General features: G+C 39.8%; 1 protein-coding gene and 1 long non-coding RNA gene across 3 annotated transcripts in view; one reads left to right on the top strand and one right to left on the bottom strand.

Annotated features, from left to right (window-relative positions):
* LOC125384499 overlaps window positions 1–17,953 on the bottom strand; it is a 71,505-nt gene that overhangs the window by 16,315 nt on the left and 37,237 nt on the right. The window lies entirely within an intron of this gene.
* Window positions 1,971–17,953, top strand: part of LOC124145340 (forkhead box protein A2-like) — a 50,216-nt gene continuing 34,233 nt past the window's right edge. Inside the window, exon 1 of one of the 2 annotated variants that reach the window (XM_046515074.2) lies at window positions 1,971–3,275. In XM_046515074.2, the coding sequence (XP_046371030.1) occupies window positions 2,126–3,275 (1,150 nt within the window). In that variant the 5' untranslated portion in view covers window positions 1,971–2,125. Of the gene's footprint in view, window positions 4,323–17,953 lie in introns of those variants that run through there. The other variant, XM_046515065.2, reaches the window with a different exon arrangement.

Here is a 17,953-nt window from a genome sequence, read left to right as displayed (position 1 = left end):
TTAACACAGTCCTCTATTGTTACCAAATCTTATATACCTCAATAACACCACAAACGTAATGTGGATCATAGACTATAGTCAGTCACAATAAAAGTCGCAAAATCTACTTTGTTTGGGTGTGAATAATCATATACTGACCAGACAAATGTACAAACCTGACACTGAATGTTTACATGTGTAACACGGCAATTTGAACCTTAATAGTGAAACTGTTGTTATTTTCTATGCTTGCCCTTTGTATACATTCTGATTAGAAATATACATACATACAGTTGAATGCATCACGCGATACTTAACCCCTTGTTGGCTGTATACACTACTCTATATACCTAAGTAATTAGATAGGAGGCTACCGTTGTATATTTCACTGCCAATCAAATGACTGAGGGCTAAACAGTGATCTGTCAGATAGTATGTCTCCCACAACAAATCTCTGCAAGACAACGAAACAAATAAATTAGTTGCGTTTAAGAATGCAAGTTTAAAGGGATAGTAACCTTTTTACAATTGCATCATAATCTACCATTTGGACCATACGGTGTTGCGAAGTCGATGACAGGCGGATGGGTTTTTAATTTTTATTCAGTGACATGATAACTGAACGTAGATGATTGGTAAATAATTTCTCGCTTTCACGCGTTCGTCGACTGCAAAAAAGCCCTCGGGGTATAGACTGAGTTGCATTGAGGCGGTAGGGAGGGGGTGTTTGGAGGGAGGGTGTCGGGAGAGGGTGGTTCTGTAACCAGGTGCGAATCAATGCTATATTTTCACACGTATTGAAGCCACGTTGATGTGATGACTGTACACACCAGCGCTGTCAGCGAATACACTGCGAATAGGTGAATACAACCATCTGAGTATGACAGTCATTCAGAGGAATCCTATAGGGAATTACTTGGCATAACGTCATACAACACATAGGCATTCACACCAGATTGCACTGGCTGTAATAGAATAGACACGGAGAGCTAAGGGGAGCGGGGGTAGTAATCATTCGGGAAATCTCGAGACTGATATGAGCGCTATCTCTAATGAAACACGGCTAGTTTATTATCTCGGTTCGGTTAATACCTGATCTCTGATTAATCGCACTATCCACATTTCCTGGTTATTTATACTGTTAGCTAGAGTCCCTATCTCTGAATCAACAGCTATGGATGACCCAGACCGTGTTTACAGGAGCATCTGATGCGGAAGGCGATGTACATCGACCTGAAAGGGAAATATATTTGTATTGAATACGAAAACGTTTTGTGTGTGTTAAATTACGGGAAATATTTATCACGAGGAAAATGCACTGTAATTTATCTGTGTTGAACTGACAACGGCATCCCTGCACAGACTGAGGTCAACGTGTTCTCTGCGTGTCTCGGAACAGTCATCAACATGTACGATGTACACAATGTAAATTTCTTGTCATATCTAGGAATCTTAGTACACTGATAGTGCAAGCAACGGTGTACACATATCTACTATAGAGTACACACAGTGGTAGACGAAGCGCGCACGCTCGCCCTGGACATGAATGAAAAGATAACCGATGTTTATTCCCCCTGACTAGATGTTTGAAAAAGCAGCTTGATTGACAAGTAAGGGCCACGATAGGGAGGTAATGACGAGTTTTGACAGCGACCAACTACTCCTTGAGTTTGAGACCTGGTCTGGAAATCCGATGTTTGCTGGCAAAGCCCGCCTCTGAAAACCGATGGCGTATCACCAAGCCAGGCCAAACCGCTCCTGTCGATGTAGAAATAATGATGTTTTGAAGTCGTTCTCGTTTAAAGTGGCTTGTTTGCCAAATTGCTTGATCGACAGTCGATAGAAGTGCTGATACTTTTTGTTGAAACAGACATGTGACAGGCAGGCGGGGCGGGGAGTCATCCCGCGCTCTGATTGGCCAGTCGCGTCGGAAATAGCTCCGCCCCTCCGGTGAAGGACTCGAGGTATATTTACCCTGGTGCGAGGCTGATTTTCTATATTTTTACGATTGCTTCGCCGTGAAGTGCTTACTATTGTCACTGAACGAATATCAGCGTAGCCTGGTGAATGACTGCTGAAGATAGCGGTCAGTCAGCGAGAACGGAGTGGTTTTTTTCTTGTGAACAGTCATTTCGGACATAACGCTATGGATTCGTATTCTCCGGGTATGCTGTCGGCCAAGTCGCCATACGACCCCGCCAGCACCGGCAACTACGCCATGACAACCATGCCGAGCATCAACAGCATGGGGTCCACGATGGGATCCATGGGATCCATGGGATCCATGTCCAACATGAGTTACGCTCCCCAAGGGATGACCAGCATGGGGAGTATGGGAGGGATGACACCCTCCATGGGCTCGATGGGAATGAGCGCTATGGGGATGCACAGCCCTATGAGCGCTATGAACAATATGAACACTATGGGAAGCGTGTCGGCCATGAACGGGATGACCATGGGATCTATGTCACAGATGAATGGGATGAGTAGGTCCCCCATGGACCCTAATTTGATGCCTATGGACAGAGCACAAGCCCTAAATCGAGCGCGGGATAAGACCTACCGGCGGAGCTACACACACGCCAAACCACCATATTCCTACATATCGCTTATCACTATGGCGATCCAGCAGGCTCCCAGCAAAATGTGCACCTTAAGTGAAATCTATCAGTTCATAATGGATTTATTCCCGTTTTACCGTCAGAATCAACAACGGTGGCAGAACTCAATAAGGCACAGTCTATCGTTCAATGATTGTTTTGTTAAAGTTCCGCGCACCCCCGACCGACCGGGTAAAGGAAGCTATTGGACTCTACACCCTGACTCAGGTAATATGTTCGAAAACGGTTGCTACCTCAGGCGCCAAAAGCGCTTCAAGTGTCCGAAGAAAGAATCAATGCGGAGCGTGACTCGCTCCCCGGAGCTAAGCGGTACGCCACAGAATGGTCAAAATGCTCAAAACCCGGACTCTACCCCAACATCTACAGACAACGGGTCGGGAATGTCCGCGCCTAATACCCCACCCCATTCAGTGGAGCCACTCGTTCAACCCAAGATGGAAACGGGGCATGGTACCCCTCCCGATTTGTCGCACACGCAAATGCACGGGCACAACCCTAGTCAGCAGCAGCAGCAGCAACAACCACCACCACAACATCATCAACAGCAGCCACAGCACCAACCACAACATCAACAACATCAGCCGTCACTAACCACGTGTACTACAGAACTATCTAACGTGCAATCACTTCAACACGACGTTCGGAACCATTCTCAGGGATTATCCTTGGGTCCAGGTCAGTTGAACCCTGCCCACCATCCGTCATTTAATCATCCTTTTTCCATCAACAATCTTATGTCCGAGAGCACCATGAGCAAACTGGATCTGAAAATGTATGAGAATATGCAGGGATACGGCGCGTACACCCAAATGTCACCTCTGACTATGCCAAAAGACAGTTCGCCGCCAATGTCCAACCCAGATGGTAGCTACTACAAATACGTACCACACTCCACAGCAAGTTTGTGAAATTCAAATTCAGTTTAAGTTTTGTTCACGAACGTTTTTTTACATTTTTATTTGACACACACGTATTGAGTGGAAAAGCTGTTTAACCAAAGAGCGGACAGTCCCTACCTTGCTGAAGGCGATACTGTGCGCCGGTCGGCTTGCAAAAAGAACTCAGTTGATAAAAGACGAACAACTTTTCTATTTTAAGAAAAGACGCATTTTTAATTTGCATGCACTGTTTGTGCACAGACATTGTGTCGCATTGACGGCAAGACGGGTTTCGTTTGTATAGGCGATGGGTGTCAGGGTAGTCAAATACCCACAATTCGAGTGCTGCTCGGCGAATTGTGGCTATCGTGGACAATAAGCAGTTATATCGCTGTAGTCACAACCTAGACAAGGTAACTCCCAGTTTTGTTTTTTATATATAAACCACTTGTAAAATAGGTAAATATTTTTGTTTAATTTATTTAAAGCCACTTATCGGTAGAAATGAGTTTGAAAGATATATTATATTTTTCTTTCAAAAATGAGAGGAATGATTTCTTGTAATTGACAATCACAACATTATCAATGTTTTTGTACAAAATGCATTTTTTCTCAGACAATATGTCGAGAAAATTGAACACCACTAAGGAGATTACGGTCTGAACTATTACAATGTTCTAACTTAAACACTGATGGTATTTTATGTAGCATATTTAAGTCATTCTCATGTCAATGTTGTAATTCGATATTGTTAAACCTTGTACAGTTTTCAGATCTGTATGTCTCAGAGGTTTTCCACAAAATGTTCTGTTTTAGAAAAAATATTAAACTCTATGAAACGTAATTCGGCTTTTCGTTATTTAACCAATATATGGTGGTGGTTTGTAAAGTGGTATTGTTGCTTTGAATCGCTGATCTCATACGCACACCCTAGGATCCTTGTTCAAATCTGGTTCTAAAATTCTGGCAGGCATTCTGCGTGTCTGATTTAGTATCTACCCCGTGATACTCGGTTGCTAAGCAGAGTTGAGTTTTCAGGCTCATATCTAAGATCGTCATGATAGGATGTGATTAATAATGGCGAACACTGAAGTCGCGGGGCAGTTTCAGCGCACCAGATACTTTCCTCACCACTTCCACTGTTATTCCTACACAATATATATTACACGTTTTGTTTTGTGAACGCAGACATTTTAGTTTTGCTGAAGGATAAAAGCGACGGGGAGAATCAGGAAGCAACAACGAAATCCGGACAACGCCGATATAAAGTTTAAAATTTTAAGCCGGCTTTCAAAAATCAACAGCAAACGGACGGGAATGTCTTGGAAAAAGGATGGTTAAATGAAGGGAAATGTCACTATTTTAGAAAATATTTCATGCGTTTATTCTAATTCTGCAACTGGGATGCTACGTGTATTTGGATTTGAACGTGTTACTCACACGCGTGATGTAACAACAATTAACAAATGAGTGAAATTAACATTGATTTCAGCAGTGATCGGCTGAAAGTTTCCCGGATTTCCCTACCGCTTTTATCCTTTCTAGCAACATATTTGTCACATTGATCAAGGTTTGCGGAACAATCGACACCTCCATTTCACAGGTGTCACCTCACTGATTAGACCGTTTGTCCATATCACTATCTTTTGTTATGTATCAAAGCGTGCAACTTAAGGCTGATTAGCGAAATGAAATGGACAGGAGTGTATTTCAGTTTGAAGTTTTAGACTTGCCTTGGTAATACTGTGCTCGGTGTATATTGTAAATGACCATTGAGTAGTTTCTTTTATGACTTAAGAGTAGACATGTCCATTTATTCAGGTAAAAATGTATTCATTTATAGCATTTACTAATATAGTTCAGAGTATTCGACGAGCCTGATACTTAATGTTTTTATGTTGCCCATTAAGAAACGCTTAAGTGATTCAAGAGGTATAACATTTTTCCGAAGTAAACTATTGTATAAGGTTATTTTATGCTGTAAGTAGCAAATGTAGCAGTTATATCTTGGGAATAGTTTTTCATTAGTCTTGAGTTATTTTTTAAAAGCCATAAAGTTCCAATACAAAATGCACCATACTTGAGCAGAGGCAAACGTTATGTTTTAACAAATCATAGCTCAACCGCTCTGTAAATTAAAATTAAAATTGATATAATGGTTAAGGCCTAAAGTACTTTAATGTCTTAGAATTGGCTTCATGTTGCTATTAAGTGTCATTTTTATAATAATAACATTCTCTGAAAACAAAATTGGGAAATTGCAATATTCAAATACGTATTCAATTCGATTCTAAAGTACTGGCTATTTTTTCCACATCTAAATGCAACCTTCATCAATGATGATGTCCCCAATTGTAGTTCAGGCTCAATATTTTTCTGTCACTTAAGAAACGCTTTCTACTAGACAGGAAACTTAATTTTCACGTTATTAAGAATTAATAATGTTCTCTTAAAACTGATAGCGGGGTAGTTCCAACACGCCTTATAATTTAAGTGATCTCTAGAGTGTATGGAAAACTTTGCTCGTTTCTTCTCAACCCACACAAAATTACCCCCTCTTCAGGGGTGCGATCCCCAGGGGGAGAGGTACTCTTTAGGGCCCGGTCGCCACGCGCGGCCCGTCGACTCCCCCCGCCTTTTCACACCATATCTTGTCGAATTCACTCGGGCGGAAAATAGTTAGCGCTCTGTCATTGTGTCTTTGTATGGGTTCGACGATTTCATGTGGTTGCGATTTGGCAAATCACTGAGGCGTAAGAATTATCAGTTTCTCGGGTTTGTCGAAAAACCAACAACTAAAAAGGGCTCTCGGTTTTCCGTGTAGAATAACAAAGGCGTTTGAAAGAAACACAGCTTATCAAAAGATGACGCCCTTTCATGCCAGTCATTATAGGAATTAGAGGATAGGCCTCTGTTTTGGGCAATAATTTGTTATATTTCACACTAATTTATTTCATTTGTTAAATTAAGCGTAATTTATTTAACCTTTTAATCATGTGTCTCCTCTCAGCCTAGTGTTTATGGGTGAGCAATAACCAACACAGCCATATGTTTTTTTCAAAGTTACACTGGCGAAAATTACAGTTTAAAAAATTATAGCAATCTTCACCGGAAAAATAGTATTTTTGATTGAAAGATTTGAGTTTTTGTCCGCCCTCTGTTAATCTGAACCGTTTTCTTTTTTCATCAAAAATTGAGATCGCATCATGTCCGAAATGGGGAAAAAGGGGGTCTCTCATGCCTTTGCTCGTCTGAATCTATTTAATCTTGATAAATAATATGTTTTTGCCTTCGACTCAATTTCCTCTTGGCCGCGGAAATGAGCGCAGCATTGAACCCTTGGTGCCTTGGGGCAGAAGCCCAACTAGGGTCCTTATAACCTCCGAGGGCCGCGAGCACCCTTTTATATTGCTCCGAAAGATTGCGGGACACAGCGCTTAGAGTTTGAAAGCAAGAAAGAATGGAAAAAGGAAACGGACTGCAGTTTTTAATCAATGTACGAAGATGTGAATCAAATGGGGGATATTTTGGATTCGTTCAGCCGCCATTCTTTTACTAGTAATCGACGGCTAGGCATACAGAAAATGCTGGGAATCCACTTAAAGTTTTTTTTCTCTTTTAGCAAGACATTCTACGTGCGTTGGAGTAATTTTCATATCGCGCAATGCCAGGTTTTGGGGAGGGTGGGGGGAGGTGGTATTAGGAAATGGAAGTCTCTCGTATTTTTTACTTCTGATTGGACAACCAAACGTCTTTTGTATTGCAAACCAATTAAATGTCTTGCAAACTGTGAACATTATGAATTATATCTCAGCTGTTTTGACCCTGTATTTAATTCACAATTGAGGAAATTCGCCATGAAGTTATGACAGCCCTGACCAATGATGAACATTTTGAAAAAACCCATTTTTTACGGGACACGAATTCTGACTGAAACAGATAAACGATTTCATAAAAATGGAACGTACACGTTGAAAAAAGTCGTACAATAATGAATTCTTTTATTCAAATTAAGTAAATTAATATTGATAAAAATAAAACACCATTGCATGCTTGATCATTATGCAAATATTTAATCAATAGGAGACAAATAATATTGTACGCAAACCTACGGGTTTCTTAGTATAAAAACAGCAAAAGAATTATCTGTATTATTTGTTGGGGAGTACAATTCTTAAAGATCGTGGAATTGTGAAAACAACATCAGTTCAAGAGTTCATCAATAGTACTTAACCGTATACTCAAATTCTATTTGAAATTAACCATAGCAAATATATTCTTGTAAGCGAGAGGAATTGTATCTGTAGAATACATGTACATATATATTTTCTAAGATTGTTTTTAAATGTTATAATATAAGGCAAATGATCAATGTTAATATGACAGAACGATTCGGAACGTTTTACAGGAATTTAATTATATCGAAACAGGGGTGTAAGATTTTTCTCATGGAATTGCCGAGCATCAAGGAAAAATTAACTTCAGAAATATGCATGTTCAGGAACTAAGGCGATTTCACGGTCACTTCAAACCACAGGGGGTAGAGCAGAAACTCACATACAACGTCCGAATAACGCATTTATGTAATGTTATAATAAAGGGAGTCAAGCATTTTGACCGAAGTCAAATTTAATGGCACCTCCTTCATGATAGGATGTGTATCATCGTGAGAAGAGTGGAGAGTACAGGGAATTCTACTTCTGTACACCCCCACCCCAGTCCCCTCCCTCTCATATACCCCTCGACCTGACGCAGAACTGCCTTTCATCTGCAGAGGTATGAAGGGCCCTCTATTCGGGAAAGTCAAATTTGAAATATCCAATCTCGAATATTATAAATCAACTGTTTGGAACGTGACCCCCCACCCACCCACCCTGATAAGGCCGAGTTTAGAGGGTACATTATTTAAGGTCAAACTTAACAGGAACGGATATGACGTTGGTACGCACGCATCTCGTGGTTGGGTTTAAAGTTGGATTGGTTCGAAAGTCCCACGACGTCACAGTTGGCCATTATACGTCGTTTTATGTTTCAGTATCTAGCCCTTGAAAACCCATGAATTTAAAGTTTCTAATTTTAAAAAACTCCTTTTTAAAATTGTTTCATTTCATTCTGTGGTATACCCCACTTGAAAACTATATTTTTTAATACCTGCTATCACTATCAAATGCCTACCGCTTAAATGACAATATTTTAAAAAATGCGTTTAAAGAAATCGCAATAAATTATAACAATTTAATTCAGACAGTTTTTTTCTTCTTATTGTAACTAAAACCAAATATTAATTTGCAAAATTGTATACAATGTTAATTTTGTTGCATTAGGAATGAGATCATTTCGCGTAGTAAAGGAACTATTCTTCATTATGATTGTATACTGATAACCAGGTTGCAATCTGAGTTGACGATATCAAGGTCGGGTGCCCTAAGGTTAGTACCAACAATATTGATAGTTGAAAGCAAATATTTTGATGTGTTAAGTACAGTTTGAAATAGCTACTTTGTTAACCTTTTCGAACGGGGTATTTGTGTACTATAAACAAACAGGTCGGTAACCATACGTAAAGCTATCCTCGGAGGTCAAACTAATATGTCAATACCAATTTACAATTTAACTATTGCATGGTATAATTTCAAACTGAAAAATAAATTAAGTCAATCATATATGTTTTAATGCGTAGAATGTTGTAAGCATTTTTTTCGTTTACATTTCGTTCTTTTGCATAATTTTGATAACACTGCATATTTTTAAATTGTTTCAGATTTTTTTTATTTCTATCGAAATATTTAATTATTCGAATCATAGATCATACTGATTGACGTCATTAGAAACGTTGAAACAACGCTTCGGATTTCACAGAGACATTTACAGATTTCCACTGGAACCAAATAAACGTCGGAGGATATTATTTATCGGTGTCTCTACGAGCTCTGAGATGGGCGTAAGATTGGGCCTCAGACATTTATTGATAGTTGTTGAGAGTTGGGTATCGGTTGAAACCTCCAAGTAATGATTATTCCGACCCAGGATCGCCATTAATGTTGTAGGATGAAGGCGGGGTTTGGAGGATTTTCCACCAGCACACGTTGATTGTACAAATTGGAGTCGCTAGAACACGGGCGGTATGCGAGAGGGGAACATGACGAATGAGTTTGTGAACGTTTGGCGAGATTTGCTATTGCGGGTTTTGCGATTCGTTGAACAGCGCTTGTCTTGTTTTAGTTAATTATGAACTGAATTTGGCTTTGTATCGGCCTATCTGGGATTTAATTAAATCGAAATTAAATTCGTTTATGGTTAAGCCAATTTAATGTTAAGATGGAGAAGAAACGCGTTTATTTTAAATGTTCATGATTTAATAACTGATTGTAAACACTTTCAAAGCAACAAAATAAATTTTTAAACATAATGATAAATATTTTCAAAGCAACCAAGTTACGTGTTGGATGAAGTAATCCTTCTAAAGCGACATCACTATAAGAAGTCGTTTTATTTCATTGTTGAAATAAGTAAAATAATAACTATAACACCATCAACATGCTTCTATCTCCAAATACCTACAGAATTCGTGTACATTTTTAAATAAATTATAAGAAGGGAATATGTCATCTGTATGAACAGTATCAGAACATGTCAGTTAAATTATTCATAAACACGACACTTATTTCCGAGCTCGTTGTAAGGAAATTATAAAATGCAAATTTACCCAATTATCACTGTTTACCCAAATGTTCCGTATGCCACACTTCTGAATCTCGAGGTGACACAAGCCTGTTTATCAATTCAAATTCCACGCCCTTGGACCTGTAGCTTAGCTACGGATCCAAAACCCCTCTCCGACATAAACCACCCGCTCTGGCTCTACCCAGTAACCCGATATCAACTTCCTCCATCTTCGCAGCCCGCAATGCATTATGGGTAATGTTCTGTATTTAAACCAATTATAAAACATGTGTTTGTCATTTCGATTCAGATGTGTCATGTATGCTTATCGATTCTAATTCATTGCTAATGGTTAAATTATCACTATGAAAAAAACTATAATCATGAGTATTACTTAGTTGGGGGTACACAATCGTATACAGGTCCCTATTCACCAGCTGTTCACTAGCAAAGCATGGAACACGAAGCCATATTCAATTCAATATATCATGTTACGTCAGTGCGTTTAAATGTTGGCGTTCAGCCTGGTTGCTTTAGGTTCGGTTAGTGCGATGTATTAATGGTTTAAATACTTTTCATTAGGTTTTCAGTCGTTCTCATTTTAGGTAATTTGTTTAGAGGAAAGCACTATGTTCAGATAATAGTATTTCGCGAGATACGTGACTTGGGCTTCGTTTGGAACAAAACTGACAAGGAGAGTTTGTGTACCGTTATTCGGCTTGATTGTAAAGTACTTAAATAATAATGAATTAGTTCAAACTTATTTGGCGGTTTATCAGTTCTATTCTATGAAAGGTATAGGCTTTATATTTTACTATATTATTTTTTCCAATATGTGAACACTCAATCACAGTAATTTTCATAAAATGTATTTGATAAAATAAATTAACACAAAGTTACAAACGATAAAACCTCAATTGTGCTTTATGACAAACAAACAAGAACGATGCAAATATCATAAAATGTGTAAGAACATACAGAAATAACATAATATCGTAATCGAGTTTGTCCTGTGCTATGGGTGATGTGGACAACAGAGGTGTGTCAAGTTTGAGTCACTTATGTGAAACCACAAACAGTAGCCAATTTGTCAGATCTATAACCATTCTTACAAAACGGTCAGGCCGAATCTAGCACCTTAACGCCATTATTACCTTCTGATAGTGAGTATTGTAGTTCGCCATTACGACTGCCTTCGTTAATTGTATGTACACAAGCTAAACCTACACCAGAAACCTAGACAATGCGCAGGTAAGCCGGAGACTAACGGAAAACACAAACACGAGTATTATCAATAAGGTAAACAAATGCGTGGCTCAATTCGCAATAGCATACGAACTGATCGTCAAAGCTATGGTCATTTTCAGTATAACAGCGAGCAATAATGTCCAATTTGGATTGAACTTGGTTCGCGCCTTTGTGTTGGCTTGTCATCGTAGCGTAAAGGTTGGGGACCTATTATGTCAATACGTGGTCTGTTTATTCGAGGATGAAAAATGTCTGTGTTTTGTTCGCTGGTTTACCCGTCCATTGGACAAGTACTGTCCGCCTGCGTGTAAAAACATTGAGGTGTGACGTCAACCACACAATTTCATGAGCGTCGGGGAACACGTCACATGGCGGTGACAGCGGTTGGGGCTTGCTGCACGTGCTGACGTTTACTCGTTGCTAGTTAGCTGTCCATCGGTTAGCACTTGAGCGTCATGCTACATGTTTTGCACGTGCATTTGTCGCCACCCCAATCTGTCACCCACCGTTGCTGCCATTTGCATTCTGTTCTTAGTCCGTTAACATTTCCCTCACGACCTGCCTGGATTTGAGTCTGGCGTTGAACCAATCTGTCAAATCTATGATAGACTACACGAAGTCACATCGCGTGCACACCTCGCACAGCTCATCCTTCAGTACGGAAGCTGAAAACAACACCACTTACATAAACCATAGATACGGTGATTCCTATTTTCATCATGCCAATGGATGAAGATGGTTAATTGAATTTGGCCTTTTTTATATACGCGAATGCCTTTTATATTTTTATAAGGTATTCGTAAAGTCGTTTCATACTTGGAGTGAACAAAATTAATAGTATCTTTAATTATTTTCGTTTGGTCTGCTACCCCCTCCCTCCCAACCCCAGCCATCCCGCGAAACATATATAGTATACAGTAATTTTGAATCAGTCTTCATCTGTACCTTTTTTGTCTCGTTTACAGACGTCACGTATTTTACGCAGTAACAATAAAAAATATTTTGAAACAGAATCCCTCAATTAGTAAGGTTCAATTATCTTTTGTACGCATCTTTGGTTTTCAAAGATTTCGTAGAACTGTGACGTTATGAACGAAAGATACATCTCTAATATATATAAGTAATTATAATACCTATAATTACATTTATAACTTTGTTATTTTGCTTGTAAATTACACGTATAGATTATCTGATGTTTGTGACAGTGAAACAGACATTGTGGATGGTATTACCATTCTTATAGACTATTTAAAACTTAAAACCATTGATGCATAGGCATTAAGATTTGATGAACAACGATAGTTAACGATCATGTTCAATTAATTACTGAAGGATTAAAGTACTGACTGCTTCTGAATCATGTCAATAAATACCACAGTGTACCGCCATTAAGGATGGTGATTGTACTGGTGATGCCGCGTTAACGTCAACAGTTCCTGGTTATTATGATAGTAAATGATTGGTAACTATTGCTACTGCTATGATGATGATTATGATGATGATGATGATGATGATCATCATCATCATCATTAATTTCGCTGATAGTAATGAAGTGATAACTACCCCTACCTCTCCCACTACCTGTGCCACTACCTCTACAGCTACCATTACCCCTACCCATCTACCCTGCCCGTATTGCCATCACTACCTCTACCCTATAATTTGACCCCTACCGCAACTATTATCACTACGTTTATCTCTACTTTTACCGTTATCTCCACCCCTACCACAACCTCTGTCACTACTTCTACCCCCACTTCTACCGCTACCCCCACCCTGCCCCAACCCCGACCCCTAACTCCATCGCTTCCTATACGCCCCCACACCAGCCGTTCCAACTTCCTATCCCATTGCCCTACCCTTCTACCCAACCTATGATATAAACGGACAGGGTCTAGAGAACACGATCCGAGGCTTGTGTGGGCGTCCTTCACCTTGGGTCAGATTTAAGATAAAGGCGCCCATTTTGAAGCCCCTCTTGCGTTATCCGCAGTATATCACCTACTTATCGCCGTACCCCTATCCCCGTTATAACACGGATCAAATGACTTGTAAAATCTCGTTCATTTGCACCCCCAGTCAATGCCCGGACAAGAGTTGATAAGCTGGACTGGTTCTTATTTACGACCAGTACTACCCCAACGTACAGCTCAGGGACTGACGTCCTCCATGGCCGAGGACATCCCGCATTATTGCAACACAAAATATTTATGATCCTAGACCGAGTTCTAAACCTAGACAAGGACATCATCTCGTGTGTACGACATATGCGTAGATACAACATGAAATGAACGCTCTGTAGTGCAACAGCGGGGTTCCGGTGTAACGAAACACTGACTATCCCAAATTTCGTCTTCCAATAACTCCTTCGAAAGGGACGTTAAGAGAATTAGTTGCTCTGACAGCCTTCGAACTTCACGCTAGTCCGCTTGACCGAAACAACTAAATTGTACTAAGGACAAATAAAACCCCAATGATGGTAGTTCCCATTGGCTAGTCGCATTTGAGGGACATAGCTCTGAAGCAATTATCTGAGCTTCAATTCTGCTACAAATTAAAACTTAATAAAACTTACAGAAATCTAAACATTGTAAACATTTGTGTCTTGTTCAAGCAGGACGAGCTACAAACTCTGAGGACTACATAAGGTTTACACTATTCCTCTGGACTGTTCTTAAATACTCCGAATTTCTAAAGCTGATTTGAAGTTTCAGATTATTCTTAAGATATGTCACTTCATGATTTCAAAGCTAATATAGCCAGAGAATATTTATATTTATATAAATGTTCTCTGATATATTTGATGCAACAATTGTGACTTATTCTAGTTGTACCCTACCCGAGTTAATTCACGAGAACTTATGAAACGGAAAACAAACAAAATTAACGTCAAGGCCGTCTTGGCCGTCACATGGCGATACCGGACTCGGCAACACAGATGCTGTTGCTGTGGAAACGCCTCCGACGTTGCTGTAATCCCTTATTTTACTTTAACCACAAACAAATTTTCGAGGACGACGCATAATCTCTGCCCATCAGTCAAGTTTCCCAAGGAATGCGTTGACCCAGATCTTTCTGACGCACAGGACGGACAGAAGATCCCAGACTCGTTGGGAAAGACGTCGCCACCAGTCTACATTTTGATTTAAATTTAAATTCAGTCTGGGGTATGGTCAAAGATACTTATGAGTAAGCAGTGAGAATAAGGAGAGGGTTAAAAGCCCTTCCCCAATCTAATATTGCAAATCCCAGCCACGTTCGAGATCCTTCAGACCCAGGAGAAGCCGGCGGGGTGTTTCGATGAAGTGTCGCCTTGCACAATGGCGACCCATAATATCACATCCTCTTCACGTCTTGATTCAGATGAGGTAAAACTTTTGAGTCACAATATCCATGGTGAGGTTCTATTCTTCTATGCATGCTCGTACCTTGCTTCAAGCGCCATTGCATATCCGCCAGAAGATGCTTAAAACGCGCGGGAAAAAGCAGACGATAATTAAGGCGGATCTCGTCTGCTTCTCACGTGATCTACGTGTTGGTGTTAACATGGCGACCAACATGAGGTGAGAGTGCTCCAAAGCTCAGGAGAGTTGTTTCAATAAGGGAAATATTTTCCTTTCAGAGACAAATATTGATTGTAAATGATTTAATGTTGCATGGGCGGACACACAAGTAGATGGTCCTGACACTTACAGTGTTCATTTTGGTCAGGTCTCTTCACCGAATAGTAACGTTGTTGATTCCTACAGAGGGCCGTGACCTACATTTGGAAGATCTCGTTATTTAATGGATGAAGACTATTATTCTCAAAATGACATTATCAGAATTAGGGAGTGTAAAGGCATTATTATATTTCATTCTTAATATTGGCAAACAACAAAATATAACTGATGATGAGATTATATATAATCGGCGAGTCATTTTATGAAAGACATCTTTCATTCTCAAACAAGTATCCGCAAAGGAGGTTATCTGAAATAACGAAATGTCACTGTTTAGAACTATTCGTATATGTGAGTGAGTGAGTATGGTTTTACGCCGCTTTTAGGAATATCCCAGCAATATCACGGCGGGGGACACCATGGGCTTCACACATTGTAGCCATGTCGGGAATCGAACTCGGGTCTTCGGCGTGACAAGCTAACGCTTTAACCACTAGGCTACCCGACCGCCCCTATTCGTATATGTGGTTTCGACATGCACTGCATAATACGTTGACAAATACACACCACTGGCTTGTCTGAATGGTGGTGCACCTGAGATGCAACAACATCAACAAGAGTGAAGACTGGTTGATCTAAAATCGGTGTCAGCTTTGATGTCCTCCTTTCTGACAACATACCAAGTCTCATCTCTTCAGTGCAATACCGACTCAAACGCAGAGAGGGCTTGCTTTAAGTGACCTGTTGCGAAGTGTACTGATGTAGACGTGACCTTTTGGATTTCTTTGTCTTTCAGTTCGATTTTCCAAACAGACAACAATTTGACGATGGTATTTAAACAATGTTTACTCAAACGTTCTTGCACTGGTTGCAGTTAATTTGTAAAGACATAAATGAACATGGGTGTAAGTTTTCATTGACAGTGAAACCTCTTTAATCCAGACTGTAACGTTGTAGGCAAGAAATGAACATGGGTGTATGTTCATATGTACAGTGAAACCTCGTTAATCCAGACTGTACCGTTTTGAAGGCAAATATTAGCATGGGTGTAAGTTCTATTTTTACAGTAAAACCTCGTAAATCCAGACTGTACTTTTGTAGGGCAAATGAACATGGGTTATGTTTACGTTTACAATGAAACCTCGCTAATCCAGACTGTACCGTTGTGAAGACCAAATATACATGGGTGTAAGTTTTCGTTTACAGTTTACATTTGAAGTGTCTCGCTCATACAGACAGTACCGTTGTGAAGACCAATATATGCATGGGTGTCTCGCTTATACAGACAGTACCGTTCCGTTCATATTGAAAAAGTTTCCGGTTTGACGAATTAGGGATTCGGATATTATATGTCTGTATATGTGGACATTATTTGTTCCCAATACGAGGTTCTTTAAATAACGGCGTTTCATTGTACTATGTGTTCGCATATATCATGTAAACAATTGTCTCTATACCATATACTTACGTATATTAATATAGATATATAAAATGGTAACGCCAGAGAATAATCTATCTGCCTAGTCCTTTGGGCGTAAAAGACAAAATAGAGGTAAACATTATATGAAGGGTTCACCGAAAATCAGTGATGACACCAGGTGTTCGCGAAAAGGGTACGATTGTCCGAAAAGGTAGCATCCGACATTCACACGATTTACATAAGCATGTGTTTGTGTTTGCAATCTTTATGCAAAGAGTCAAAGGTGCTTATTTGCAATGTTTATTTAGAACATTGAAATGCAATGCATTCCTAATTTCTAAAAACACTGTGACTTTACACACTTAACAAACAATCTGTGTGACTAATACATTATACTCGTTACGATTTTGCAATATATTTGCTTTTCATTATTGTGAATTGATAGTATCCCTGGGGGAAATTCCTTCAGCTCAGACTACTTAATTGGGCATGTGTTATTGTCAATTTTCACAATAATGTACGTATCATCAAAATTATATCTTAACAAAACGCACTACGTCTCAATATATCCCGGTGACATAAATCGTTGGTGGCATTAATCATACCATCAACACAAACAATACCTGTGTCGTAGCGCCACTGCAACAACAAAACCTGTTCTAAACATCATCTTAAACATCAATATTGTGAACAAGCTGCAACAAATTAGCGCCGGGTACAAAACAGCTATCAGATCAGACATAAAGGAAAGTCATGCTGGCTACGTGCTAGCCCCATAAACCACACCAAGAATCGATTACCTGGCCATACAGGCCACGGCCGCCGATAAGACCGTGCACCTGACGACGCTGGGGTGGGGCGTGGGTGGGGGAGGTCGGTGTGGCGGGGTGGATGGGCGAAAGTTATGAGAGCTGTTATCATATCACCTGATGGAGACGTCGCTGACGACAATGGAACTGGACGACGTTGTGTGGGATCCAAGATGGCCGCGCAACCTGCTGAACAAGATGATGAAACCTAGCTGTATGGTATGGCTGTGTGTAGAGCTGACCCATATCTAATCTGAACATTTTTATTTTATTTGACATCCCCTATTTGATACTCCAATCAATGGCAAATATGTCTTGTTTAGGTCACATGATCTGAGAATATACTTATACACATGGTCTTACTGAGTAAAAGATACACTGCGAACATATTCACTGCGATCTAATTTATGAATGTACAGTAAACTACAGTTATAACGAACTCAAAGGGACTACTAATTTTAGTTCGTTATAACCGTAATTCGTTATAAGCATATATACAGTATAGCTACAGCAAATAGTCGGGACTAAAAAGTTAGTTCGTTATATCCGTTAGTTCGTTATAAGCGTGTTCGTTATAACCGTAGTTCACTGTATACAATTTGTGCATTTTAGAATAGCCACAAGAGAAAACAAGAACATAGTCACATAATCCTGTTCAAGAATCATATACGCG

Source organism: Haliotis rufescens, unplaced genomic scaffold, assembly GCF_023055435.1.
Source record: "Haliotis rufescens isolate VD_foot unplaced genomic scaffold, xgHalRufe1.0.p SCAF_3, whole genome shotgun sequence".
Taxonomy (NCBI): Eukaryota; Metazoa; Mollusca; class Gastropoda; order Lepetellida; family Haliotidae; genus Haliotis; species Haliotis rufescens.
This window is presented reverse-complemented; position numbering and strand designations above follow the sequence as displayed.